Genomic DNA, 26860 nt, shown 5'->3' with positions numbered 1-26860 from the left:
ACAGATGCCCAGGCCCACCTCTAAAGAATCTGAATCTCTAGGGTTAGGCTAACATATCTGTTACTTTCATAATAAACCCAGTCATTCTGATGTACTCCTACTTAAAGAACCACCGCACTAGATCAGCACTGGCTCACATTCAGGATCCAGCTCTACAACCCTAAAATTCATCAAATGGGGCAGTAGAGATTTTATTAAATTACCCCTTACTGATAGAACTAAAATAAATGAATCAGTGCTTCATTTTCTCTTTCCCTAAAACCCCCCATTAGAGAAGAACCTGAAATTAAGATTAAAGCTAACATGTGAATCAGATAAACACTTCAACATAGATTATTTTAACTCCAATTATTTCCTGGGATGTTTAAATAGAACACAACGGTGTGACAATATCCATAGTTCTAAGTTGCTTCTCTGATAGGCCATCCCAAAATATGTGCTGATATTAAAGTGACAACAGCAGGTCATTGCTTCACTGACTCAAATTACAAAGCTATCCCCAAGACAAACAACATGACCTCCTGCCCAGCAGAAAGGACCTGTAACACAGGATACTATACCTGCAGAGCGTGTGTCCTCCCTGGCTGCAGCTAACCGGGTTTGTGGCCCATGCTTCATTCAAGGGCACTTCCTCCTCTGATTCCTGGACAGTGGGGGTGCTGATGTATGTAGGCCCCTATCTCTGCAGTCGTTTAGATTCAGTGACTGTTGATGCCCAACACCCCCAAAACAATACTGTCAGCTCCTGACAAAAGGGACACAAAAGTGGGTTTTCAGAGAATCCCATTTTTCTTCATCTTGCTGGCTTTTGTTGGCAGCCCCTCATCCAATTCCACACAGCTTCAGAATGCTTCACTCCAGGTCTGTCACCCAATCAACAGCACAATTTTTACATTTTTTTTTTCCAGCAAAGAAATATTTCTTGGTTTGAAGAGGTCTCCTGGCCCCAACAGTGTTCTCTACTGCCCAAGACAAGCTGAAAAAGCGGATTGAGATTCCACGTAACAACAAAGCAAATGGATAGAAGTGCACAGGAAACTTTCAGTAACACTCACTTCCTGGTAAATTACTACCACTAGGGATGAAATCTATAAGTGTTTAAAAAAGAAAAGCAGTAAGACATCAAGTATCATTCAGTATTATATTTCACAGAAGTTTTTTGACACTAAATTAATAAACAGTCACCGTCCTATGTCCTGCTGAATCACTGTCCTAGAATTCAATACCTACGAAGAGTTATAATCCTCATTCAGCTCTGAGATTCAAAATTCAGTTTCTGTCCCCTTGCCTTTAGTCATTTCAAACCACAATGCCCCGTAACCATTTGTCAACCACTTGTATTTGGAAAGTCCACAGCATTGTTTCTACAGCACATTCACTGCAATCTTTTATGCTACTCTGAAATTTGAAAGAGTCTTTACAGTTGAAAAAGTAGTGTCAACTTTTAGATCTCTCTTTGATAAAGTAAATTTCCCACAGAAACAACACTGACTGGGGGGCCAGACCACCTAGGTTCATAGTCAGTCTCCCTACTTACTATTTGCATTGTGATCTTGGGCAAGTGACTTAATTACCCTGCTGCACCTCAGTTTCCTCATTTTAAAAAAAGGGGATTCTAACTGTACCTATTACTTCAAAAGATTGTTACAAGATTACAGGCAAAGGCTCCTGGAACAGTATCTGGCACATTTAAGCACTATATAAATGTTAGCTCTTATTATTACTTTGTTTCCTTTAGCTACAAATTCTCATACTGTTTCACATGTGTACACAATGTTTGCCTACTAAAATACTACCTACTTGAAGACTGGAACCACATTTTCAGTACCTCTGACATTTCCCCTATGGTATCTAATATTCACTCAATAAGTAAATAAACCTACTCTGCACATATTGTTATACTGGATAAACAAGGAAACATAGTACCTTATAAATATATATTCTCTGCCCTCGAGTAGCCTCTATTTTAGGTGGGGAAACAAAATACGGAAAAGCTTATATAACAGTATAAAGCCATAAAAGATTAAATGCCAAAGTATGTGGCATAAACATCTAACATTCAAAGGGCTTATTGTGGGCTGCAGATTCTGTGGAGAAGGTAAAGCTGGAGTGGCCCGGCCCCTAAACTGAAGTGGGATCTTCAGTAGTGAAAAGAAAAGAGGATTCCGATGTATTTTTGTTCATTCCACAAATAGTCACTGCATACCTTCCATATGCCAGGCTGTGTTCCAGGTTCTGGAGCTACGGCAATGAGGGACAGAAAAGATCCCTGCACTCTGGAGCTTTAAAGGGCACTCCACGTGATAGCCAAGTTTTGAAGGAATGAGAAGAGCTTGTCTTCCAAAACGATGAAACCACACTGCTTAAATGCCTTACAAACAGGAGCCAATGCTGGCATTAGGGTCGCTCTGACTTTCCAACGACGACAAACATACAGAAATGGCTGATGTGAAAAAATTCAGTAACTTTCATGTACTGTATTCTAAATGTTCCACTGTTTATAAAACACATCAAAGGGATATTCTCCATATTTCTGGATACAAATAACATACAAGAGATTTTAAACACAAAGAGTTAATACTACCAGAATGTTTCCATAACAGAGGCCATTGGAGGCCCAGTTCCTAAATTTTGCCCAAATGAAAAGCCTTATATTAATGCTTTGCTGTATACCCTTGAGCTTTGTCTCCACCCCCAGTCTACCCCCTGCCTTTCTTTACTTGATCTACTAGCAGCTGCCCACAAATATCAAATATCTACTAGGAAAGTGCCTGAAGATGCATGTGGTGACAAGATGACAAGAATCAGTTAGTCACGATGAGTGGAAATATTAACTCCAAAAGAAAATATGTGCATTTTTTTCTTCTTATATCCTTCCACTGAAGACAGCTCTCCACTTATCCCCTCCCCAAAGAAAAGGCCTGGAGGTAAAGGAGCCCTCTTATAAATACTGACTGGCAAAACATTCCCAATCTCTTCCTCTCCAACGATGGGCCACTAGAATCAGGAGACAGGTTAAATCCAATATGCTCTCATCACAAATAAGACACATTTCCAAGCACCTCCCCTGTCCTCTCCAGTCCTTTTCAACTACTTCTACTCTCACAAGATGCAAACTGTTAGACCTCACTATCATTCTCATCATTGTTATGCCTATACAAATCATTACATTGTATTTTTGGAAACAGTCAAACTTCTTGATTAAGGAAGTCAAAACTACTCAACTAAATACAATAAAAAATGTTAACTTCTTAATGCACAAAATACTGGACTCCAAACTGCTTATGATACTTAGAGGCAAAATGAAAAATTAGGTAGAGACCCTACAATGCAGATAATCTAACATTCTTCATATACCCACGAATGTTAGACTCATCAACAAAGTAATAACCAACCAGCTGATTTTTATTTCCTTGGTCTGGTATTGGAGAATTACCCTTCCTGTTTCATTGTCATTTGTCAACCCCTAATTAGGAATGCCACTTAGAAAAAATATGGTAGGAGGGAGCCTTTCAGAAGGGCCATTATGGCTTCCCCAACAGTCACCTTCTTCCAATGTCCAAGAATAGCCTGTTTATTGGATGATGATGGCGTGTTATGGGAACTTGGATAAATGAAACACAGTGCTTTAGAAACTATTGAATCCCCAAATAAAGAGACTACTTGCAGTTCTATGCAATTTTAAAGCCATCTTCCAACTTGAAAAATATATTAATTTACTCAATGAGTCACTTTATATTGCCAACACCCTTTTTCACAAAAGCAAAAACAGAAGTAATTAATGTACATACTCCACATTTGGACCTATTCAAAGCAAACCCATGTATTCAAAAATTTTTGAGCAACCTATGCTTATGCAAAAGTTACCCCAGAAGATTAAATGAGATAAAGCATGTACCATTTGGCACAGGCCTTGCAAACCGTCAGTACTCAACACTACCCATTATTGTTCCTAATTCTTCCAACGTCAGTCAAACATATATATATAAGGCAATATATGATAATGTATATATAATGCATAAAAACTAACATGCATTAATACTGTAAATAAAGCTAGTACCTTATTGTACCAAGTAAAGCTCTTCAGACAAAGGTGAGCTTAATTGTAACAGAAAGAGCCACAAAAAAGGTAGAGAAAACTTGCTAAGGGATTTGGGCTAAATGTTAGCTCTTACCTCTGCTTACTAAGTCTACAACTTCTACAAGGTCTAAGACGAATTATACTTAGCAGTCAGCTGACCCTAGAGAACTAGCTCAACATAAACAGCTAAGACCTCAAGCATGTGGACAAGTGACCATTTACTCGCAAGGCTGCTACCAACTGCTGAAATCTGATTACTTCAATACTGATGCTGAAATCCTGCATAAATTCATTACCTGTCTTATGCTAGAAAATATATTTTTCAAGTCCCTATGCACAACTTTTTTTTTTAAGACACAAAAATCATTTCAACTGACAATATTGCAGCATCCTGGGGACATCCAGTTTTTAAAACACCTCAACAGTCTCAGCCACGCATCATTCATTATGACAGGGGAAATGGAAAGACAGTTTGGAGAGCATACGCTTTCTTAGGTATCAAAGTAAATATTAAAAGTAACTCTAGGTCCTCATTACGAAAAACAATCTTCGTGTTTCCCAGCTTACTCCCGATTCGTGGGACAATGCACATTCTCCCCCTCCCACGCTTTGAGTCACGCCCGGGCGCGCCGAAGTGGGGCGGGAAGAAGCACGGAACTCCCGGGCAATGACCTGTCCCCGCTACTTCTCGCCCGGTTTGGGCACACCACAGCTACACCCACGTGGACTTCCAGGCGGGGGCGGCGAGACCCACGGCCATCACCAGCGCCCGGCGCCGCGGGCCCGCCCAGCCCTCCCGCGAGGGCTCCGGGCTCGGGGCCGGGGGCTCGCGGAGGGCGGGGGGGGGGGGCACGGCGGTGACGCGCCGCGGGGGGAGGGGAAGGGAGCCCGGCTCCACTCACGCGCCCGGGGGCGGCACCGGAGCCGTCGCTGCGTCGCTCCCGTTCAAAAACTGAAAAGGGGGGCGGGGGGAAAGACCTGGCTCCTCGTTTTATCCGGAAACCGGCGGGCCGGCAGGAAATGACGAAGGCAGAGGTCGTCCAGGTCCGTTCGGTAACCGGGTCCCGCGCGTCCGGCCCCGACTCGGGGGGGAAAGAGCCCCGAGCGGAGTAGCCTGGCCGCGTGCCGCCTCCGGAGCCAGCAGCGTGAGTGGACCCGCGTCTCCGCGCCTCCCGGGCCCGAGGCGGGGCCGCGTCACCGGCCCCGCCCCCCCGCCCGCGCGCCGCCCCGCCCCGCCGGGGCCTCGCGGGGGAGGGGAGGGACCGCTGCCCGCCGCGCGCCCCCAGCCCCGGCCTCTGAGGCTCCTGCACGTGCAGCCCGTGCTCCGCGCCTCTCGGGGTCGTAAGGAATAGTAGGGCTCCGAGTGCCAGAGATGCAGACAACACACCGAAGCAGCCGCGTGGCAACGCGAGCAGGGGTGGGGGCGAGACGGCCCCGGGGCGGCTGGAGTGTAGCGCGAGTGTTTTTAAGGTTCCGCAGGTGATTCCGCAGCCTGCGAGCGGCGGAAACGCAAAAGATGTCCCAGCAGCTCTGGAGGCTTACTGTAGTCACTTACCGGGAGGGGCTTATGTTTTATACCCGCGCGACTGGATTTCTTTCCGGGAGGAGCGGGTGTCCCAGAACCGGGGTCACGACTGGGAAGGGTTCAGGTTTGGGAGTCAGTCACATATGACAACCCTAGCCTGTGCAACTTTGGGCAAGTTACATAACCACCACTACCACCTTCCCGGTTTCTTCTGTAAAATGGAATTCAGTGCCTCCCAGCAGGGTGGTTACAAAAATTAAGTATGTGGACTGCCCTACTCATAAACCCACAAATTGCCGTCTTCCTCATGGTTGAAGGCCTGTTACCTTGTACCCTTCTGCTTTAGGAACCCGAACCTTCAGTGTTTCAGAGGACAGAGAAAGAAAATTACATTTATTCACTGGATTGTGTTGTAAGGAACTGTATAAGTGATTCTAATCTGAATTTGTATTAAGATAGCAAAGGTCTAAGAGACAAAAATGATAATATTTAAGGCATAATGACAAGTGATACTCAATTTTAGAACCACCTAGACATGGTATCAGGAACCTAAAATCAGGAAACTGATTTTAAAACTTAAGATATAGTCACTTGATCCCTGGAAAATTTTCTCCTAGTTCTCAACCTAAAAGTTTATCAAATTAAACCAAGCCCTAATTGCCATATTATGGGAACTCTGTCTCTGGATACTAATGTTTTAGTTGGGTCTTAATTCAGCTCCTTACTGAAATGGTTCAGGCATTAGTGTCCAGGAAAAATATGTGAAAAATGTTCAGTTTTCTCAAAAGAGCCCTGAATGACGATCCAAGCACATGGCTAGCTACGTTAGTGATCTTGCTGAAGCATTAACTTGCCAGGAATGAACCATTGTAATGCCCCTGGGCATTTTGCTTTAGAAGAAGGCTGTGGTGGTATGAAGTAACTGCTTAGCAAGTGTGTATGTGACACTTGGTTAGACTGTAGCGTGCTAGGTGACGGTCAGAGTTCAGGCCACATGTGGGCCATGGGTCTGTACTATGACTCTGGACAAGGCCATTCCTTATTCCTGGCAGTCTAGCAAAGTCATGCCATTGGTCATGATGGAGGACTGGGCAGGAAAGGCCTACCCTCGGTGCAAATCTTTCACAACTACAGTACTAAAAATAATTCAAGTGCGTGTCCCTGGAACTGTGGGATGGTAGTGTCATTGCATACCAATGATGTTGTATAATACATGTTGTTTAATTCATGTTAAAATTTTACCATTCTGGGTCACTGGTAATTCAAAATCCTTCTCTAAATACAATTCAAGATTGGCATATTTGTAGCAGGATGAAGACAAGCCCTGTAGGAATATCCCTCTTTTTAAGTGGCCCATGAACAGAATTTTGTGAGAAATTGAAGCGAGAAATTAACCTGGCTCAGATCCATTCAGGTATTAGAAAACAAGTAGGAAACACTTCCGTGATTTGTCAGGTAAAGGACACCTGCAAAATGTTCTAGTGGCCATTGCTGTATGTTCCCTGTTTCTTCCTGAGTTTAATAGCTCCCAATCCTGAAACCTACCACCCTTGTGGCATAATCGTCAGTGTCCTTCTGCAGCATCTCAAATCAGACATCCAAAGTCATCTCTCTTTGCCAAAAACACATTCGTTGTTATTTTCAGCATGAGTAAAATTCTAGATTCCATAAATCATAAAGACAATTATAATGTCTTGTCCAAAAGTTTCCATTTCTAAAATAGGCTGATTACTTACTATGAATCATAATGTTACTTTCAGAGAAACTCGAGCTCAGTTTTAAGGAATAAGAATTAAAACTGTGAATATACCAAATCTCCCTGTGTCTCCCACTCTCTCTTTTTTTTTTTTTTTTTTGCGAGAGAGAGAATGAGAGACAGAGAGCATGAGAGGGAAGAGAGTCAGAGGGAGAAGCAGACTCCCTGCCGAGCAGGGAGCCCGATGTGGGACTCGATCCCGGGACTCCAGGATCATGACCCGAGCCGAAGGCAGTCACTTAACCAACTGAGCCACCCAGGTGCCCTTTTTAATTTTTTTAATTTTTATTTTTTTTATTTATTTGTCCCACTCTCTTAAAAAAAAAAAAAAAAAGAAAATCCGTAGCCAGTCTTTAATATCAAGGAATTGGGTATGGTGTGATGTTTAAATAATATTTAGATCTTGCATGTATAAATTTTTATGATTTAAAGTAAATTCTGTTTTTATTATTACTTGGCTAATTTTTTTACAAGACCAATCTTTATATTCATCGGACACCAATAGGTCTTTTAAAAAGATCACTCTTGACCTCAGTGTCTAGAGTTTAAGTTAAATGATCATTCATGATACTCACTTTATCGTAAATGAATACAATATGTCCCCAAACATCTGACAAAAACTTCAGATGTCAGAACAGGGAAAACATGCCACCTGGCTTAGGAGCAAACTTACGGGAGAATTTTATTCATTTTATGCAGAGGTAAGCTATAAGAAAGCAAACAGACACTGCCCTTAATGTACAGTTACTAACTTACTAAGCCAGATCTACATTACAGAACATTTTGGAGGCTTACAGGAGATTGGAAGATATCTTAGTGCAAGAATGTCTGCAATGCCTTCATTGTTGTAGGATGTCTAGAGAAAAATTGCAAAACAATTTCTTGGACATTTCAGATACTTTTTCTTGGAATTAGAAAATGTCTTATTTCTAGAAGCTACAGTACATTGATCACCTATCACTTGTTCAGTTTTTCTCCTCCTCCTTATAGAATGTCTAAAAAAATGCTTTTGGTTTTCTTTCACATATTAGGTCATTTTACTTATCAGACTTACCTTGTATGTCCAACAGAAGGGAGGAACTTTCTCTTCAAGGAAAAATTCAACTAACTCCAAACACAAAGAGGAAACAATTACTCTTTTACTTGCTATTTGATACACTTGCTTTTACCACTCTTATTTTCTGTGGGAATGTCCAAAGAATGCGTTTCCTTGAATAGAAGTCACAGCTGTGTAAATAGCAAAAAGTAACTTTTTATCCCATAGCTTCTTTCAAGCACATTTGGCCAGGAGGCCAAAACTAGATAAAGCTCTGAACGTTTTCCACTTGCCGGGGAGGCTAGTGGAAGAGCATTGCGATGGCTGTCTCATCTTTTCTAGGCTACGGTCATGAGCACAACACAATTTTTTGATATCACAGCCTGTTGTTTGGGTCTGTGTTTTCAAATATTTGGGTGCTTTCATTTGGGTGATAGCTACAGTTCAGAAACTGGGCAATAACATTTCAACCATATATCCTTTCTGTTATCTTTTTGTAATAGGATTTTTAAACTCCAGTTTTCACCTTCATGCAGAAGATAAAATGTTTCCAAATCAAAAATAAGGGGAAATATGTTAAACACCCTAGTCATCTAGACCAGGAGTTGGCAAACTTCTTCTTAAAGGGCCAGATTGTAAATATTTTCGGCTTTGAGGGCTGGGAAGCAAAAAGCAAGGATATTGTACAGGTACCTACAGCCATTTAAAATGTGTCTGATTAGAAATGTAACACCATTCCTAGCCCCTGGGCCATCCAAACACAGGCAGCAGGCTGGAGTTGGCCAGTAGGCCATATGCTTGCCAGCCCTTCTGCAGAGACGGTCGTACTACCACTAACTAAGAGAAACCCTGCTCTCTTCTCTTTCTTCCAGCCCCATGCCTGGAGGTTACGGGGTGATGGCTGACGATGGCTCTATGGATTATAGCGTTCATGAGGCCTGGAACGAAGCCACCAATGTTTACCTGGTAGTGATCCTTGTTAGCTTTGTTCTCTTCATGTATGCCAAGAGGTAAAGTTTTTAGTATTTCAAAAGTTGACACGTTTGTTTGTTTGTTTGTTTGTTCCGAATTAAATGCACACAAATAATTTCATAAGCATTTTTGTTCCTGCTAGGAAAGCACTGTCTCCTCAGGTCTGTTCTCGAGCCCTGGATGCCAGTTTGGCTTTGAAGAGCCCATTGCTTTAAGAGCTAGAGATTTAAGTGCAGCTCTGGGCACCCTGACTGGCTTTGCCTTCCCATTCTATCATTTCTAATACAGCTCAGTTTGGTCATCCAGCCTGGGTTCACTGTCACTCTTGGATGAGCATATTTCTTTGGCCTGTGTCCCTGAAATGCAGAAACCCTAATCCCTATGTCTTTAGCAATTCTCTCTTCACACATTTTAAGTTTTCCCTTTTGATTCTTGGACACAACCGTATCATAGCACTTACTGAATAATAATGGTATTATCTGACGACTTGTCTGTCTGTTCCACAAAAACTCCAGTCCCTTCAGAACAAGGACTTTGACCCTTAACCTTTGTGTCCCTGGTGTGCCACATAGGGTAAATCCTCAATAAATATTTCCTGCTCTAATTCCAGATGTTGTAGCATATTTTATTCTTTTCCATACTTCCTGGCTCCTTTCTTTTAAATATATATATAGAGAGAGGTGGGTGCTTTGAGGAGGAAAAACGGTATTAGTTGGACCAAGTCGCCTCTCCGTATAGCCACATGCTTCTTGGTATTCTCTACCAAGGTTAGAAAAGCATTACATAGATCAGAGTAATTAGTAATTGAGAAATAATTGATGTTTGCCTGGGGAGCACCTGCTCTCAGACAGGCAGGTTTGCCCTTCTAGGCCGCATGAGCCCCAGAGCAGCTGGCCCATTGGCAGCCTGGCCTCAGGAGCAGCTGAGAGAAGGCTCCACAGGTAACAGCTTTCCTCCAAAAACAGCCCCCACCTCCTCCCCACCATCCTGTTTTAAAAACAGAGAGACACTGTTGTTGATTTTAAGTAGATGGACCCACTAAGGCCATGCTATTGTATTTAAGAAATGTGGTGATTCATTATTTTCCAAAATGAAGGTCCACTCGCATTCTGTTTATTCTCTAACCCAGTAATTTAGCTTTATTTGGATGACACCAGAGGGAGGAGAAAAAGAAGATGTTTTCTAGTTGGTGCATTTTGCCATATAAGACTTTTGGAGGGGGCAGGAGTGGAAGTACAGCGGTTTTTGGAGGGGGCAGGAGTGGAAGCACAGCCGTTTTTGGAGGGGGACAGGAGTGGAAGCACAGCAGAGGTACGTCACTTTGCTGTATGAAGTGGCTGTGCTCAGCTTTCTTCACTTTCTTCGAGCCCTGTGGCCGTACACAGACAGCTTCATACTTTTTAGTGAAGGGAAGAACACTTGAGCCAAGGAAGCATCCAACAGAGACAAAAGAGAAGATGAGCTCGTTGTTACTTAAGTCCTTTTAATGTAGCTTCTGATTACTATGGTCCTGAGTCCAGTACGGTCCTGTAGCTATTAATATAAATCTCCCTTACATATTGGTTTTATGTTTTAGGAATAAAAGAAAAATTATGAGGATATTCAGTGTGCCACCTACAGCAGAAACTTTATCAGAGCCCAGCTTTTATGACACAATAAGCAAAATCCGTTTAAGACAGCAACTGGAAATGTATTCCATTTGTAAGTATATTCTGTGTTGAATGGAGGCATGTTTAAAATAGATTTTTTGGAATTGAGTTCGATTAGCAAACGGTTATCAGAAATAATTCGTAATGAAAACATAATGCCCTTTTTAGATGCTCAGCACAGTATTAGCAAAGGCAGATCTGCTGTGAAGTTGAAGCTTCCGGACCCTTTGCTTGTACGGGGCCCTTCCAGGACCCTGAGAACAGCCCTAGAAATGTGCTCATATGATGATATTTTTCTAAATTTTGCACAATTTCAATATTTTAACCATCAGTTAAGATTGCTGTCTCTTCTAATTTGCCCTCTTCTGCACATCCCTTCATGTGGAGTAGCATTGAAGTGACTAAGAGCATTTGGGGATCTGGCTGAGGTTGAGTTGGAGCTGCATTTAGTTTGGGTTTGAATTTTGTATTTATGGAGTTTGCAGTCATTTCTATTATAACTAAATTACTGCAAGCCAAAGCAAAATAAGAACGACTTCCAGGGGCACCTGGGTGGCTCAGACTGTTAAGCATCCCACTCTTGATCTCAGCTCAGGTCTTGATCTCAGGATCGTGAGTTCAAGCCTTGCCTTGCGCTCCATGCTAGGCATGAAGCCTACTTACCTGGCAGGGGAGATACCATGATCACGAAGGTGGTTTTCCCAGGGTGAGGCTTATCCATTGCACTCCGGATGTGCTGACCTCTGCAATTTCCCCAAATGTGGGAAACTCGACTGCATAATTTGTGGTAGTGGGGGACTGCATTCGCACTTTCCCCTGTTTAAAAAAAAAAAAAAAGCCTACTTAAAAAACAAACAAACAAACGAACGAAAAACCCAACAGCTTTCAGGAATATGGCATGCGATATCAATGTGCAAGGCCAGAGTTCATGTCTCAATATTAATATGTCATATAGTACTGAACACTATGAGTATGTATGTCAGGGAAAAGAAATAAAGTTTAAAATGTATGGAGCCAGAATGAATTGTACATCTAAGCCACAGCCTTTTATGCCACCATTTAAAAGAATGAGTTGTGGTTGGGCACCTAGGTGGCTCAGTCGGATAAGTGTCTGCCTTCAGCTCAGGTCATTCTCAGGGTTCTGGGACTGGTCCCACATCGGGCTCCCTGCTCCCTGCTTCTCCCTCTCCCTCTGCCTCTTTCCCTGCTCATGCGTGTTCTCTCTCAAATAAATAAATAAAAATCTTTCTAAAAAATTAAAAATTAAAAAAAAAAAAGAATGAGTTGTGGTTTCCAAGGTGTATTATTAAGTGAGAAGAACAAGATAAAATAGTATATATACCAGGATGCTACTCTTATAAAATCGAATGACCAAAATATCCGTTGTGTTATCTATGTGTAATATAAATGTTCTATATAATTATGCAAGCATGGAGGAAGGCTTGGAAAGATATGCATCAGATTATTAACATTCATTACCTTGATGGGATTGTGTGGGATTTAAGGGGAAAAGACTGGACATTTTTTAAAGATGTCTACAGTAAAAACTCAGGTGTGTGTGTGCATAGAAAGAAGCAAGAGGGGGATGGGGGGATGGGTTAGCCCAGTGATGGGTATTAAGGAGGGCACATACTGCATGGAGCACTGGGTGTTATACGAAAACAGTGAATCGTGGATCACTACATCAAAAACTAATGATGTATGATGACTAACATAACATAATAAAATTAAATTAAAAAAAAAAGAAGCAAGAAAGGATGATCACCGAGATATCACTAGTATATGTCTTGGGTGGAATAGAATTTCAGGTGAAAAATAGAAAAGTGTGTGTGTGTGTCTGTGTGTGGGTATACACATGAACACATATGTGTGTATATATATATATATACACACACACACACATGCATAAACACAAGTAGAACCTCTAAAGTCTTAAGCACAAATTTTATCTTAACTAGTGAGAGCAGTTCCTTTAGGGGAAGGAAGTGGGTGGGTAGCTGCAGGATTGATCAGGTAGGAGGAAGATACACTTTTTACTGCTTCCTCTTTGTTCCTTTTGCATTTTGTACCATCTGCATATGTTACCAGTTCAAAATAAGAAGTAAAATTTAACATAGCAGCATTATTCACAATAGCCAAAAGGCGGAAACAACCCAAGTGTCCTTGACAGATACACAAAATGTGGTAGAGAAATACAATAGGATGTTATTCAGTCTTTAGGAGGAAGGAAATTCTGACACATGCTACAGCACAGATGAACCCGAGGACATTATGCTTCATAATTATTCTTATGAAGGCAAATAAACCAGTCACAAAAGAACACATATTTTACTTATAGGAGGCAAATTCGCAGAGACAGAAAGTAGAATGATGGTTGCCAGAGGGAGTGGGGAGTGATTGTTTAATAGGTGTGGAGTTCAGTTTGGGATGATCGGAAGAGCTCTGTGGATGGAGGATGTGAGGGTTGCAAAGCACTATGAACTGTGCCCTGAGAAATAGTTAAAATGGCAATATTTGTGTATACTTTACCACGATAAAAAAAGTTCTTTAAAAAAACTTAAATACTAAAAAAGTACAGAGCCAGAAGTTCTATATGGAAAATTATAAAGAATTAAGTTTCCATGGATGCCCAGTCAAAACAAAGCTATTTCCTATCAGTAATACACTCAGTAACATAAATATACTATTACAAACCAAGTGTACAGGTTTTTTTCTTCTTTGATGGCAATGCCATAAAATATATCATTTTTATCAGATTTCCTGTGTTTGTAAGGTGTGTTGATTTGCTACTGCTGCTGTAACAAGTTACTACAAATCTTGTGGCTTAAAACAACGCAAATGTACGATCTTACAGTTTTGTAGCGGAAAAGTCCTACAACAGTCTGAAACCAAGGTGTCAGTAGGGTACTCTTTCTGGAGGTTCTAGAAGAGAGTCTGTAACTTTGCCTTTTCCAGCTTCTAGAGGCCACCACATTGCTTGGTTTATGGCCCTCTGCCTCCATCTTGGGAGCCAGCAGCATTTAATCTTTCTGATCATTCTTCCTTTTTTATTTTTTAGTCTTTCTCTGCACTAAGGAAAGGGTCTCTGATTTTTAAGGCCCATGTGTTTAGGTTGGGCCAGATAATATAGGGTAATCTCCCCCTCGCAAGATCCTTACCTTAATCACATCTTCAAAGTCCTGTTTGTCCTGTTAAGTAACATATTCACAGATGTTGGGGACTAGGATGCAAACATCTTTAGAAGCCATTTTTCTTATAAATAGTATATGTGTGGACTTGCACCTTTAATGAATCCCATCACATTGGATCATTCTTAGTGTTTGTGACCTATATAGTCCTGACAGTCTGGCGGTTCAAGAGGAAATAACAAAATTCTTTTTCTTAAAGAGGACTCCCAAAATTGTATAAACTTTAGGCCACAAAAATTTGGATGCACCCTGAGTAGCATAAATAAATAGTATCTCTTTCTTGGCTAGTTAAAACTTAAAGAACAGAGTGAAAGTTTTAACTCTAGGCAAGGAATGATATTCACAAAGATTTTAACTCCATACTTTCTCTAGTTGCAGGTTAAAACCATTCTTCTTCAATAAACATTTCTCAGAAGTACAAAAAAAATACAGAATGAGTATCTGTTTTTCTTCTAGTTTATATCACTGACAATGTTCAATAATAAGTCTCTTAGACTTAAAAGTTGAAATACAAATTCCTTATGATGCGGACAAAAGCATTACTACTAACTTATCTTAAGGTGGATGTGGGAGATAAGAAAGAAGGAAATTATAAAATGTTAATTTAACTTGGGGCGCCTGGATGGCTCAGTCGCTAAGCATCTGACTTGATTTTGCCTCAGGTCATGATCTCAGGGTTGTGAGATCAAGCCCCGCATCCAGCTCCACGCTCAGCGCAGAGTCTGCTTGTCCCTCTCCCTCTGCTCCTCCCCCCTCCCTCCCCCAACTCGTGCACACATGCTCTCTCTCAAATAAATAAACAAGTAAAATCTTTTTAAAAAATATTAATTAACTTTAATAGCTTAATTAATGGTTGCCTTATAGTTTAAAGCTCTGAATAATCCTGATATACAAATAATAATAATAAAGTAAATATATAAAAATGGATATCAGCAGTGTTGAGAAATTAAGGATTACAAAGTATAATAAATTTCCTCTAATGAAAAAAAAAAATTTAATTCTAAGCTAATTCTTTACTGAGAATCATGACTTGACTGCAATTTAATGATGTTAGCTAATAATTATTTTGCTATTTTTATTAATTTTATCTCTTTCTTTTGTTGTGTTTTGTTTTGTTTTTTAATAGCAAGGAAGTATGACTATCAACAGCCACAAAACCAAGCTGACAGTGTGCAACTCTCGTTGGAATAAAATCACAGAAAATGAACAACATTAAGTAATGGTTCAGCAGTGTGGTAGTAAGCTCCTAAATATACTAAATCCATGAACAGCATTTTCTTTTTAAACCCTATGTCCCTAAAATCATTTTACTTGTCATTTTTCCCAGTTTTTTGTTTTGTTTTGCTTTTTAAAATTACATCTCCAAGTCATTTATTATACAAAAAAAAAGGGGGGGGGGAGCAGTCAAAATACCTGGACTCAGAGAGTCTGCACATACTTAGAAAGATAGAATATAACCAGAGATGGTGATTTTACCTTGTGAAGACCTTTGATTTCTTCAGGATACAATCAGTCAGGAATAAAAATACATCTTTGGAAGTGAGACTCTGGAGATTATGCCACTTTGGTTTAAACATTTTTGCAAAATTAAAAAGTAAAAATCCTGAGGCACCTGGGTGGCTCAGTCGTTAAGCGTCTGCCTTCGGCTCAGGTCTTGATCCCAGAGTCCTGGGATCGAGCCCCACATCGGGCTCCCTGCTCCGCGGAAAGCCTGCTTCTCCCTCTCCCACTCCCCCTGCTTGTGTTCCCTCTCTCACTGTGTCTCTGTCAAATAAATAAATAAAATCTTAAAAAAAAAAAAAAAGTAAAAATTCCATCATTGGAAGAACATAATCCTCTTCAGTTGTATTCTGTGATGAATGTAATATGGATAGTGGACGGATTTGTGTTCTCCCTGCTGTCGTCACTGCACTTTAATTGAATTAATGATCTTTGCTTCTTCCGAACTTGCACAGGAGACTGTCTTTTCTACTCTCTTTATGAAGCATGCCCATCTGCTAATTGTGGAAGCTTTCTGTGATTGGAATGTTTTCCCTTCATTGTGTTCCCAGGAGTTTGTTTGCTTTTTTTTTTTTTAATCCCACAGTTTCATTCCCACCAGAACAGTCTTCTTTGGACCATGCTAGAGCCATGCTGGAACCATGCTGCTGAATAAATGGGCACCTCTCTACTAGTGTTGGCAACTTGCTTTTTTGGTTATGTAACTCTCGTTTAATGTGACTGTCTGGTTACTTACACTTTTCTAGCATAATAAACTTCCCTGAAGACTCTCATATCTTGTACCGTACATTGAAATGTTTTTACCTAATTTTTCATATTTATTTAAATAAAAGTTGGTGGAAGGTAGCGGCAGGGAAATTTACCTGTCCACATCACTGTCCAAGAATTAGTTTTTGAATCAAAGCTATTCTTAATTTTAAGAGTTAGAGTTAGGGGCGCCTGGGTGGCTCAGTCGGTTAAGCGTCTGCCTTCGGCTCAGGTCATGATCCCAAGGTCCTGGGATCGAGCCCTGCATCAGGCTCCCTGCTCAGCGGCGAGTCTGCTTCTCCCTCTCCCAGTCCCCCTGCTTGTGTTCCCTTTTTTGCTGCGTGTCTCTCTGTCAAATAAATAAAAAATAAAATCTTTAAAAAAAAAGTTAATATTTCAAGGATTATTTCCTTTTCCCTTTATAATTGTGAAGTAAAGAACATAAATTTTAAATGGAAAGGTTTAGACCAAATAAAATTATTGAGGGAAATTACATTTGCTTTTAATTTAATTATATTATTCAAAAATGTCTTTCTTGTACAAGGTGAATTGTTGACTAAATGGAATAACTTTCTTGACTCACAGAAGAGTCTGAATGCACTACCAATACACAGAATGAAAAACTGACTTTAGGACGTAAACAGTTATAATTACAGGCAGGGGGTCGTAGGGCAGCAAGGGGGCAATCTTCTTAACCTCTGCTTTGCTCTTAGGAAAGCCACTTTATATGTCTTTGAGCAGAAAATGTAATCAGGAGCAGTTTCCTTGTATCACTGACATGTTGCACAATCTGGACAAATTACAAAACTGGCCATCTCAGATGATTTGTAAAAATAGTGTACATAAATAAATGTAAATCCCAAAGAAATTGACTGCGGTTGTTGTTGATCTGCACCCACTAGATAGAGACAGTCAGAACCAAAAGCTGGTAGATCGTTCGGTGAGCATCAAACCTTGGCAAGGAAGAGGATGAATTCCTCCTCATCTTTTCTCTAAAGCCAACTGATGGGAATCACCCCCCACCCCCGGCAGGAACAACAGCAAGTCCGCCTTTGAAGTTGCTGCCCTGCTTCAACAGCTGAGCTGGGAAAGGGCTGGAAGCCCTGCAGCCACACTTCAAAGCCCACACCAGCTGATTGTTCCACCTCTTCCCCACCCCGCCCATCCAAGGGTTCAGTGGAACTATTTTCTTTGGAAGAAAACTGGAATGACTAATAAACCGGTAACTAACACTTGTGTTCTCCTTTTCCTCGTTTCTTCTCTTGTTAACGCAGATCTTCAGCAGTAAGCACTGGTCAGCCTCGCTGTGGGCGCACAGCTCCATCGCGGTAAATCAGTGGGCGTTTAGCTAACGCCAGCTGGCTGCCCTAAGGGAAGACGTGAGCCTCCAGAGGGCACAGGTGTTTGCTATTGACCTATTCAGGTGGAATTATTTAAGATTCATAAATGAAATGCAGAGTTGAATTGCTGTAATGTCAGAACTATTTTAAGGATGGAGGAGAAATAGATAAAATTACCATAATAGAAGTCATTTCCATGATTAAGATGAGAATACATTTAACTTAGAAAATATAATTAAAGGGGGGAGGGACAAAAGTATATTCTATGGAGCCAAGTCCTTAGTTCAACAAGCAGTTGTGGTGTATAGACTGTGCTAGCTGCTTGTGATCTTCTAGAGGCTATGCTAGTCTAGTAGAATCAGAACAGGAATAGGGGCCGAAAAACCAAAAGGAAATAGAAAGGACACTTGGCTCACCTCCAGCCTATGTAAAACTGTGAGGATCCCAGAGTGGGAACTCGAGCTTAGTCTTTTTTTTTTTTTTAAGATTTTTTATTTATTTGCGAGAGAGACAATGAGAGACAGAGAGTATGAGAGGGAGGAGGGTCAGAGGGAGAAGCAGACTCCCTGCTGAGCAGGGAACCCGATGTGGGACTCGATCCCAGGACTCCAGGATCATGACCTGAGCCGAAGGCAGTCGCTTAACCAACTGAGCCACCCAGGCGCCCCTCGAGCTTAGTCTTAAATCTGTTTCCCGGTGGATCCCCCCACCCCCCGCCCCACTAAAGCCAGAGCCGAACCTATACAAAACTATAAAGCAAGAAAATTTTCCTACCCCTCTTCTTGTCCCTCTTCAGCCTCCTGCAAGTCTATGCACAGCACAGTCTTGAATGAGGATGTGAGAGTAAGGATGAGGCAAGAGGCTCCAGAACCAAGGGGGTAAGCCCTACGAACTCCTGAGGTCATGTGGAAACTCAGCAGCAGCTCATCCTCCTGTTCTTGACCTCTCACCCCAAAATAAATGAGGAGCATTTAGCATCGGATTTCATACTGACGTATTCTCCACCTTTATTTTATTCAGATATAGTAAAAAACGAAAGCTGATTATATAGATTAGTAACATCCCACATTCTAGGTAGGAAGGGGAGATAAATCCAAGGGAGGCTGCTCACTGTCCAGGCTTATGGGTAGTAGTCTAGCCCCCAATTTGATGCTGAGGGCCCTCTGTGTTGTTCACTTTTATTTTTGATGTTTCTAGTTTCGAAGGTCAGAGGTTTCGCTGTGAGGAAAGAGTGGCTCCACCACAGGGATTTTTATGAAAAACATTTTGACACATTTCAAACTAGCTGAAGAAAGTTGGGTTTTGTTTTGTTTTGTTTTGTTTTGTTTTTTTCCTAGTTTCAGGGGTAGAATTTAGTGATTTATCAGTTGCATATAACACCCAGTGCTCATTCTATCAAGTGCCCTCCTTAATGCCCATCACCAATTATCTCTACCCCCCCACCCAACTCCTCTCCAGCAACCCTCAGTTTGTTTCCTGTAGTTAAAAGTTTCTTATGGTCTGCCCTACAAATCAAAACCACAATGAGGTATCACCTCACATGGTCAGAATGGATAAAATTAACAACTCAGAAAACAACAGATGGTGAGGATGTAGAGAAAGGGGAACTCTCTTACACTGTTGGTGGGAATGCAAGATGGTGCAGCCACTCTGGAAAACAGTATGGAAACTCCTCAAAAAGTTAAAAACAGAGCTACCCTACGACCCAGCAATGGCACTACTAGGTATTCATCCAAAGGATACAAACACAGTGATTCAAAGGGACACCTGCACCCCAATTGTTTATAGCAGCAATGTCCACAATAGCCTAGCTATGGAAAGAGCCCAGATATCCATTGACAGATGAATGGATAAAGAAGATGTGGTACATATATACAATGGAATATTACTCAGCCATCAAAAAGAATGTAATCTTGCCATTTGCAATGACATGGATGGAGCTAGAGGGTATTATGCTAAGCGAAATAAGCCAATCAGAGAAAGACAATTATATGATCTCACTGATATGCGGAATTTAAGAAACAAAGCAGATGGACATAGGGGAAGGGAAGGAAAAATAAGATGAAAACAGAGAGCGAGGTTTTTAACTGTAACCAACTGTTGGTGTTGTTAAACTTAAACTGCAAATGCTTCTGGCCTCAGAAATCTGAATTTCTTGAAAAAATGCACCATATAAAGGTAAAGTATTCATGACAGAACAAGTAAATGTGTGTTTAATGTATTCATTTTGGGGGAAGTGATCGCAAGTACCTCTGAATTACATTTTATTTTGAGATTTAAAAAACCAGGTCCATTCAAGTGGACTAAAATCGAATACAATTCTTAGATCGCAAATGCTTTCTAGCACCTGGTATTAGCATAGTAACTAGCCCAAAGTAAATGCCTGGTGAATTCTTGTTGAATTAATTATTTGCTTGTAACAATTTGTGGAACTGATGTTTTATTTTTTATGTTTTTAAAAAGTATTCTGCATCTGGTTCTACTTCTGGCAATGGAAGAGTAATTGTATAAGGCTAACTCTTACAGATAATGATTATGAGTTCACAACAAAACATAAAAAACAACTATTTGAAGGTAACCATAAGCAGACAAATCAGAAGGAAAATGACCCTTGAAAGAAAAAGACTGCATTGGTTGAGGTTTGTGTCTATATGGTTTTTTGCCTGAAGGTATTTCCTAGTCTAATAGCTGAGATAGCTAGAACTCAAGTGGAAAGCTACAGTGAAATAGGTTTGAGGAATAGGACAGAATTCAGGGCTTCTGGAGAGACTGGAAAGTGAGAAGGAACATTACAGAAAGAAGCAAACCACAGAAGGGGGAACCCCAAAATCTGCATATAAATACTGACAAGTCCTTGATTGATCCCTGAACTACAAATCTATAATCACAGACTCTGGCAGAAAGGAGCCTAGCAGAAAACAAACAGCTAAGAAACTGAAAGAAATAAGCAGTCTTCAACTGCTGTCCACCATAACAGATGGAGTTTGAGTCCTGCCAAATTGCCTGCTAGAACAAAAACAACACTTTTCAGAGGAAGAAAACAGAATCTAGAATCTCTGTACCGTATCACCCACAATGTCTAAAATACAATAAAATAATTACAGGAATGAGAAGAACAGGAAACTGAGATCCATAGTCAAGAGAAGAAATGGGAATCGAGCCCCGCATCGGGCTCCCTGCTCGGCGGGAAGCCTGCTTCTCCCTCTCCCACTCCCCCCTGCTTGTGTTCCCTCTCGCTGTGTCTCTCTCTGTCAAATAAAGAAATAAAATCTTAAAAAAAAAAAGAGAGAGAGAGAAGAAATGGGACAATGTAGTCCACAGTCAAGACTATATTGACATAGTCAATATAAACTGGCTCCAAGACAACCCAGATGTTGAATTAGCAGACAAGGACTTTAAAGTAGCTATTCAAATATGTTTAGATAAATGAAGTTGAAAGGCTTTATCAGTAGCAGATTTGCTGTACAAGAAATACTAAAGGAAGTTCTTTGGGCAAAAGAGAAATGATAGCAGATAGAAACTCAAATCTAAGCAAACTCTAGATATAATGAATGAATAGTTGGGGAGACGCAATGATAGTGCTTTTACCAAGTGAAGATAAAGAATATATAGAAGTTTCTTGTGCTATTATAACTTTTCTATAAGTTTGAGGGGTTTTTTAATTATAGAAAAAATATTTGTAAATCAATTTCTTGTTAATCAGATTCTTTTTTGTGTTTGTCATACCAATCCTTGGCAAAACTGAAGAACAGACAAGGTGTCCAAAGGGGTCTTGGATAACATTATGCTTCTTTCTTCTCTACTTCATCCCACAGCATTCAATATTCTGTTCTCCATCAAAATCTACTGCTAAGAAAGAAGCTAATACACACTTCCACAAAGGAATAAATGACCCATAACAATTAAAATGTTACTTCTCACAGGGCATTTGTTTTGCATTTTAACAGAGCCTTTAACTGGAGAGATATGAAGATTTCAGACATTACAGAGCAGTGGTAATTTTTAGAGATAAGAGGCTTTATGGCCTCTTAAGGCCTCATATCATATAAGCAATTAGCTAAACTCCACCTATTCATTTGGCTACCATTTCCAGGTCTGCCCTCCTCCATCATCTTAGTTTAGCAATCAGAATGTCACCTTTTCCCCATCAAAATTGTTAAATGCATTGGAACTCCTAAAAAAACAAATTATATCTGTCAAAACAGGGCACAGTCAACTCTGCTTTATTTCGCATCTCTGTGAGGCAGCAAGATAGATGATAACAGCTAATGATCTTTTGAGTACTGTTTTACAAATGAGTAAAGGGGAACAATGTGAGTCTCCTAGTCCTGCACCTTTGCAATATTGAGAAATGTGAAGATTGGGTGGGAAGAAATATCTCCAGGGGCAAACAGGAGAGGTACAAAGGCAGGTATATAAAAAAGCAATTTCTGACAAACATACTGTTTATTAATGCCTTTTTTTAGGCTTAGGACTGTTTTTTTAAAAAAAAAAAAAAAACACAGATACAAATAATCACTGACTGTTTCTTTTCTCTGGTGTCAACTTTTTCCTTTATCTACTAGAGTACCTTGCAAATACTAGGTGTTTAACAAATATTTACTTGATTAGATCAGGTCAAATCCAGTGTTGTGCTATACCAGGAAGGAGTCAGGCCTAGGGAATAACAGTTTTGAAAGTTTTTTTTATTTTTCTAGTGCAACAGAGAGCAACAGTGATACTACCGCTCTTGCAGCTCTTTCTAGAAGCCCAGTGTACTTTGTGAAAGTGGTTAAATCCCAACAATGTATCATATTTTATTTTATTTATTTTTTTAGTGGCTTAAAATGACAAACATGATCCCACAGTTGAAGGATTCAAGAGTAGTGCAGTTGGGTAGCTCCAGGTCTCCCATGACGTTGCAGTGAGTTTGGGGCTGCATTCAGCTGAGGCAGCAGAAGCTGCTCCCAAGATGGCTCCCTCACAAGGCTGTTGGCAGAAGACCTTAGTGCTTTGCCGTGTGGGCTGTATATATTAATACCCTCCATAAAGCAAAAAGGAGGATGGATTTTTTTCTCCACAATCTTCCAGAACACAATATACTGTATACATTTCAGGCATTACAATTTCTTAAAAATACATAATTATTTTTCAAGGGGCTCCTAGGTAGCTCAGTCAGTTGGGCATCTGACTCTTGATTTGGGCTAAGGTGATCTCAGGGGTCCTAGGATTAAGTTCTGTGTTGGGCTCCCCGCTCAGCAGGAAGTCTGCTTCTCTCCCTCTCCCTCTGCCCCTTCCCCTGCTCGCACGCTCTCTCACTCTCTCAAATAAATAAATAAATAAATCTTTAAAACATGTTTTTAACAATCAAGTCTCCATTAATTACACCAATGAAAGTGGTTACATGGAAAATCCAAAAAAGCAAACAATCCACAAATGTTAACTTTTGTTTATTTGTTATACATTTGCCTTTCCAAATTGGTTTTGCTATGCTGGCATTTTAATTGGTTTGCAATTTTGTAAACTCATTATACCTAATGATAATGACCAGCAAGTACACAGCTATCTGAATTCCGAAGGGAAGGCAGCTGGCCTGGGACTGGGACAAGGTTACAGCTAATCTACGAATTTGCCAGTTGGTATTCAGACAATCCTGAGGGGACCAATTCTGTTTTTTGAAAGCGTAGACCTGGCATAGGAGATCATTTTTACAAATTAATTTCTTCCCTTGTCATGTTCAGATCTAGCGAGTTACCACAGCAGCACATCTTGAATTTACTTAAGTCACCATCTTCCACAATCTCTAGTTCTTAAGCAAGACTGAACATGTGGTTACTGTCTTGTATATCAGCAAAATATCAATCAACAGAATATTGTTGATTGGAAATCAATTATGAGGGAGGAAACATGTCAACAGTCCAGAACACAGGAGGGGATGCTGGCCTGGCTCATTGCAGACAAACGTTAAGCACCCTTTTCGGGCTGTCAGCGCTCTTACCAACAAATCTTTTTGGGAAAGCAGTTGTTCCCTTTCTTCCTTGAGACTTTGGATCATCAGAGTCCAGCTTCTCTTTTCATCTTCAACGCCTGTGAGGTTTTCTGCAGCAGACTGGAGATTGGGTTTTAGAAACACCAGTTCCGAGGACAGGTTTTCATTTATCTACAAATTATAAATGAATAAAAGTGGTTAGAAACTTATTTACTCACAATTTGCTTATTTACTTGCATTCTAACCTCACTTAAGGTTCTGGATGTTTTTGGCGACTTCTTAGGTGCCTTGCTTAATGGCCTGTGGCCCATTGCCATGGTGAAAGAGAATTAATAACAATTCTTACTTCTGTTAACTTAATACTTATAAAACATACCCTTTCTTTGTTTATTAAAAAAAGGACCCTGGCAAATCTCATCTGCTTTAAAAGGATTAAACGATTTTTAGAAACACTAGTCCGTAGTTAGAGCTGTGGAGAAATTTCAGCTGAATGTGTTAACCAACATATGACAAATGCAGACACCGTTCTGTTGGCCGGCAGCTCTGACTGAGCTTGACATTGGCTTTTTCAAGCTGTCTGAGTGTAAATTTAGCTTGAAACAATTCTGAATGGAGTGAAGTCACTTTGTGGTCCAAATCCTCTTTTTTCCTTTTGAACTCTATTATAATTAGTCATTTTGGGCCAATCAAAAGGATCTAGTTCATCCTTCTCCCAAGAAGTTACAATAAAATTTAAATTTGATTTAGTTTGTATAAAGTCCCACTTATTACAAAGGCAACTCTACATTTTTGTATGTTTTCAGACAACTTTAAAAGCACCAATATAGATTTAAAAATGAACTAGGTAACAGTTTAGTTAATAGAAGACAGAATTTGAAATCTGAGTTCCAGCCTTGTTTTGCTCAGGGCTGTATTTATTTGAATTTGAGCATATCATTAACCTTACTAGGCCCCAATTTGTTCATTTCTTAAATGGGAATAAGACTGCCTTTACCCCAGGGATGGTCATATTCTTAATGATATGATACCTGAGCCCCTTGGAGAGAAATGTAATGATCCTTGGCAATGTTGTTGTTGTTGTTCAATATTCTTTCACTGTGTAACTACTTTATATATTTAAAAGTTTGAAGATCAAAATCAGACAAGAATGGAATCCCTAATGCTTCCAGGCCGCTAGAGTAAGTATTCCTTTTTTTTTTTTTTTGAAAATTTTATTTATTTATTAGAAAGAGAGAGAGTGTGTGCGTGCGTGGGTGAGCAGGGGGAAGGGGCAAAGGGAGAGGGGGAGAGAGAGAATCTTGAGCAGACTCCACACTGAGCCTGACGGAGGGGCTGATCTCAGGGCCCCGAGATCATGATCTGAGTGGAAGTCAAGAGCCAGAGGCTCAACCGACGGACCCACACAGGCGCCCTATAATGTATGTATTCTTTAGCTTTCTGTGCGATACCAGGAAGGCAGTTAGCCAATGAAAACTTAAAAAGTACATGAATCAAGTAATCTAGGCCAAATTGTCATCTCTGAACACACAGCTAGGTCATCACTCACTTTGACTATATCAAGAATCATCAGTCTTCTGTGTCATCCTTCAGGTAATGATAATATTTCCATTTTTTTTCAGGGGTGCCTGGGTGGCTCAGTCGTTAAGCATCTGCCTTCGGCTCAGGTCATGATCCCAGGGTCCTGGGATCGAGCCCCGCATTGGGCTCCCTGCTCCACGGGAAGCCTGCTTCTCCCTCTCCCACTCCCCCTGCTTGTGTTCCCTTTCTCGCTGTGTCTCTGTCAAATAAATAAATAAGATCTTTAAAAAAAAAAAAAAATCTCCATTTTTTCAGAAGGAAATATAGGTGCAGAGAAATTAAGGAGCAGCCCAATGTCAAATGTCAAAAACCAGACTTTTGTTCTCTCTTGAGATCCTTTCCACTCTATGTTTCTGTGATCCTCATAATAGAAACAAAATGATTTGGAGGTTCAAGCATTGTTTCCAGATATTACTGATGGGGAATAATTAACATACCTAATTTATTAACCTTATTCAATCTGTTTGAGATAAAAGTCAAACAAATGGCAGCAAATAAGTTTTTCTTACAATATTTTTAAAGTATCACTCCCAAACACTCAAATATAGAGAATTCTTTTCATTTTCTTTGTATTCATTTGACTACTCCATAGTTTATAAATCACACGTCTGTTTTGTACATTTTGTACCAGACAAGTCTGGGCATGCAAAGATTGTAGCGAGTTTACAAAAGCCACTTAACATATTTGGTTGTCATTTAAATTATGATTTTGAAAACACAGAAGACAAGCTTTTTTACAGTGATAGGCAGGTTTACATAAGTTGCTGCACAAACTAAATTCAAAATAACTTCAGTTCATATTGAAAAAGTTATTGTTTCATTGCCACTCTGCCGTAACAGTCTGATATTTTAAAAAATATCCATGGTAATGATTAAGTATGAAAGGAAGTTTTCAGTACCTCTTCTCCTGTGTATCCTTTCTGTGAGTCATGGAAACTGCAGCCACCAGAGCTTTCTATTGATGACTGGATGAAGTCTACCTTTTCCCTCAAAACACTTACCCTGACACGTTGTAAATTAGGGAAAGAAAGCCAAGAGACACAGTCCTGGGAGCACAGATAGGACTTGGGGTTCGTTCATTTGCTTCACCCAGTGTATCTCTTTTATTGCTCTATGTTCTGTTGAGTGACTCAAGCATATTCAAGTTAAAAAAAAAAGTCTCCTGCAGTTCGGGTGCCCACAGAGACCCGGAAGTCGGGTGGTGTACAGTGTAGAGTGGGCATGCGTTGGAAGGGCTAGCGCTGTGAACTGTGGCCAATGATACATCCAGCTCTTCTTACCAGCAGCGCCCTGTGCCCCCACCTCTAAGATGGAGAGAACAACGCCCATCTCAAAGAACCTTTTTCAGGGTTAAATGAAATTCCCAGTGTTAACTGCTCGGCCTGGTGTCTGACAGAATATGGATTCCATAAGAGTTGTTGTTGTATACTCGCTTTGAGCCAGGCTATATAATTTAGGCTAAGAATAAAGTGAAGCACATACAAGGATAAATCAAGAAAAGAGACCATTCTCAGAAGTGA

At 40.4% G+C, this 26860-nt stretch overlaps 2 protein-coding genes and 1 non-coding gene across 16 annotated transcripts in view; 2 read left to right on the top strand and 1 right to left on the bottom strand.

Annotated features, from left to right (window-relative positions):
• SLC20A2 (solute carrier family 20 member 2) overlaps window positions 1-5199 on the bottom strand; it is a 103648-nt gene extending 98449 nt beyond the window's left edge. For 3 of the 12 annotated variants that reach the window (XR_010409673.1, XM_064585479.1, XM_064585481.1), the window contains exon 1: window positions 561-4899. The gene's annotated coding sequence lies outside the window, so the exon portion shown is untranslated. Of the gene's footprint in view, window positions 1-560; window positions 4900-4983 lie in introns of those variants that run through there. The other 9 variants (XM_064585469.1, XM_064585470.1, XM_064585475.1 and 6 more) reach the window with 9 other exon arrangements.
• Window positions 5087-16480, top strand: SMIM19 (small integral membrane protein 19). 3 transcript variants are annotated; one of them, XM_045879931.3, is made up of 4 exons: window positions 5087-5226; window positions 9271-9408; window positions 10947-11071; window positions 15334-16480. In XM_045879931.3, the coding sequence occupies exons 2-4, from the start codon at window positions 9275-9277 to the stop codon at window positions 15396-15398; spliced, it is 324 nt and encodes a 107-aa protein (XP_045735887.1). In that variant the 5' UTR covers window positions 5087-5226; window positions 9271-9274; the 3' UTR covers window positions 15399-16480. The 3 variants fall into 3 exon arrangements, with proteins under 3 accessions (XP_045735887.1, XP_054364604.1, XP_054364603.1); XM_054508629.1 differs by having other exon boundaries at window positions 5107-5125; XM_054508628.2 differs by lacking the exon at window positions 5087-5226 and adding an exon at window positions 7484-7622.
• LOC123849183 (U1 spliceosomal RNA) lies at window positions 11675-11838 on the top strand. The gene has a single exon (XR_006792009.1). It is a non-coding gene; the product is annotated as a U1 spliceosomal RNA (small nuclear RNA).
• Window positions 16481-26860: the final 10380 nt, after the last annotated feature.

The sequence above is a fragment of the Mirounga angustirostris genome, unplaced genomic scaffold (assembly GCF_029215605.1).
Source record: "Mirounga angustirostris isolate CCGP_5_RB_7025 unplaced genomic scaffold, mMirAng1.0.hap1 SCAF_2, whole genome shotgun sequence".
In the NCBI taxonomy this organism is placed as follows: Eukaryota; Metazoa; Chordata; class Mammalia; order Carnivora; family Phocidae; genus Mirounga; species Mirounga angustirostris.
This window is presented reverse-complemented; position numbering and strand designations above follow the sequence as displayed.

Excerpts from the sequence above, each read along its gene's own strand:
- SMIM19 (XM_045879931.3), top strand. The coding sequence starts at position 9,275 with ATGCCTGGAGGTTACGGGGTGATGGCTGACGATGGCTCTATGGATTAT. Across the intron at positions 9,409-10,946 it reads CTCTTCATGTATGCCAAGAG|GAATAAAAGAAAAATTATGA; the intron begins GTAAAGTTTTTA and ends TTTATGTTTTAG. Across the intron at positions 11,072-15,333 it reads ACTGGAAATGTATTCCATTT|CAAGGAAGTATGACTATCAA; the intron begins GTAAGTATATTC and ends GTTTTTTAATAG.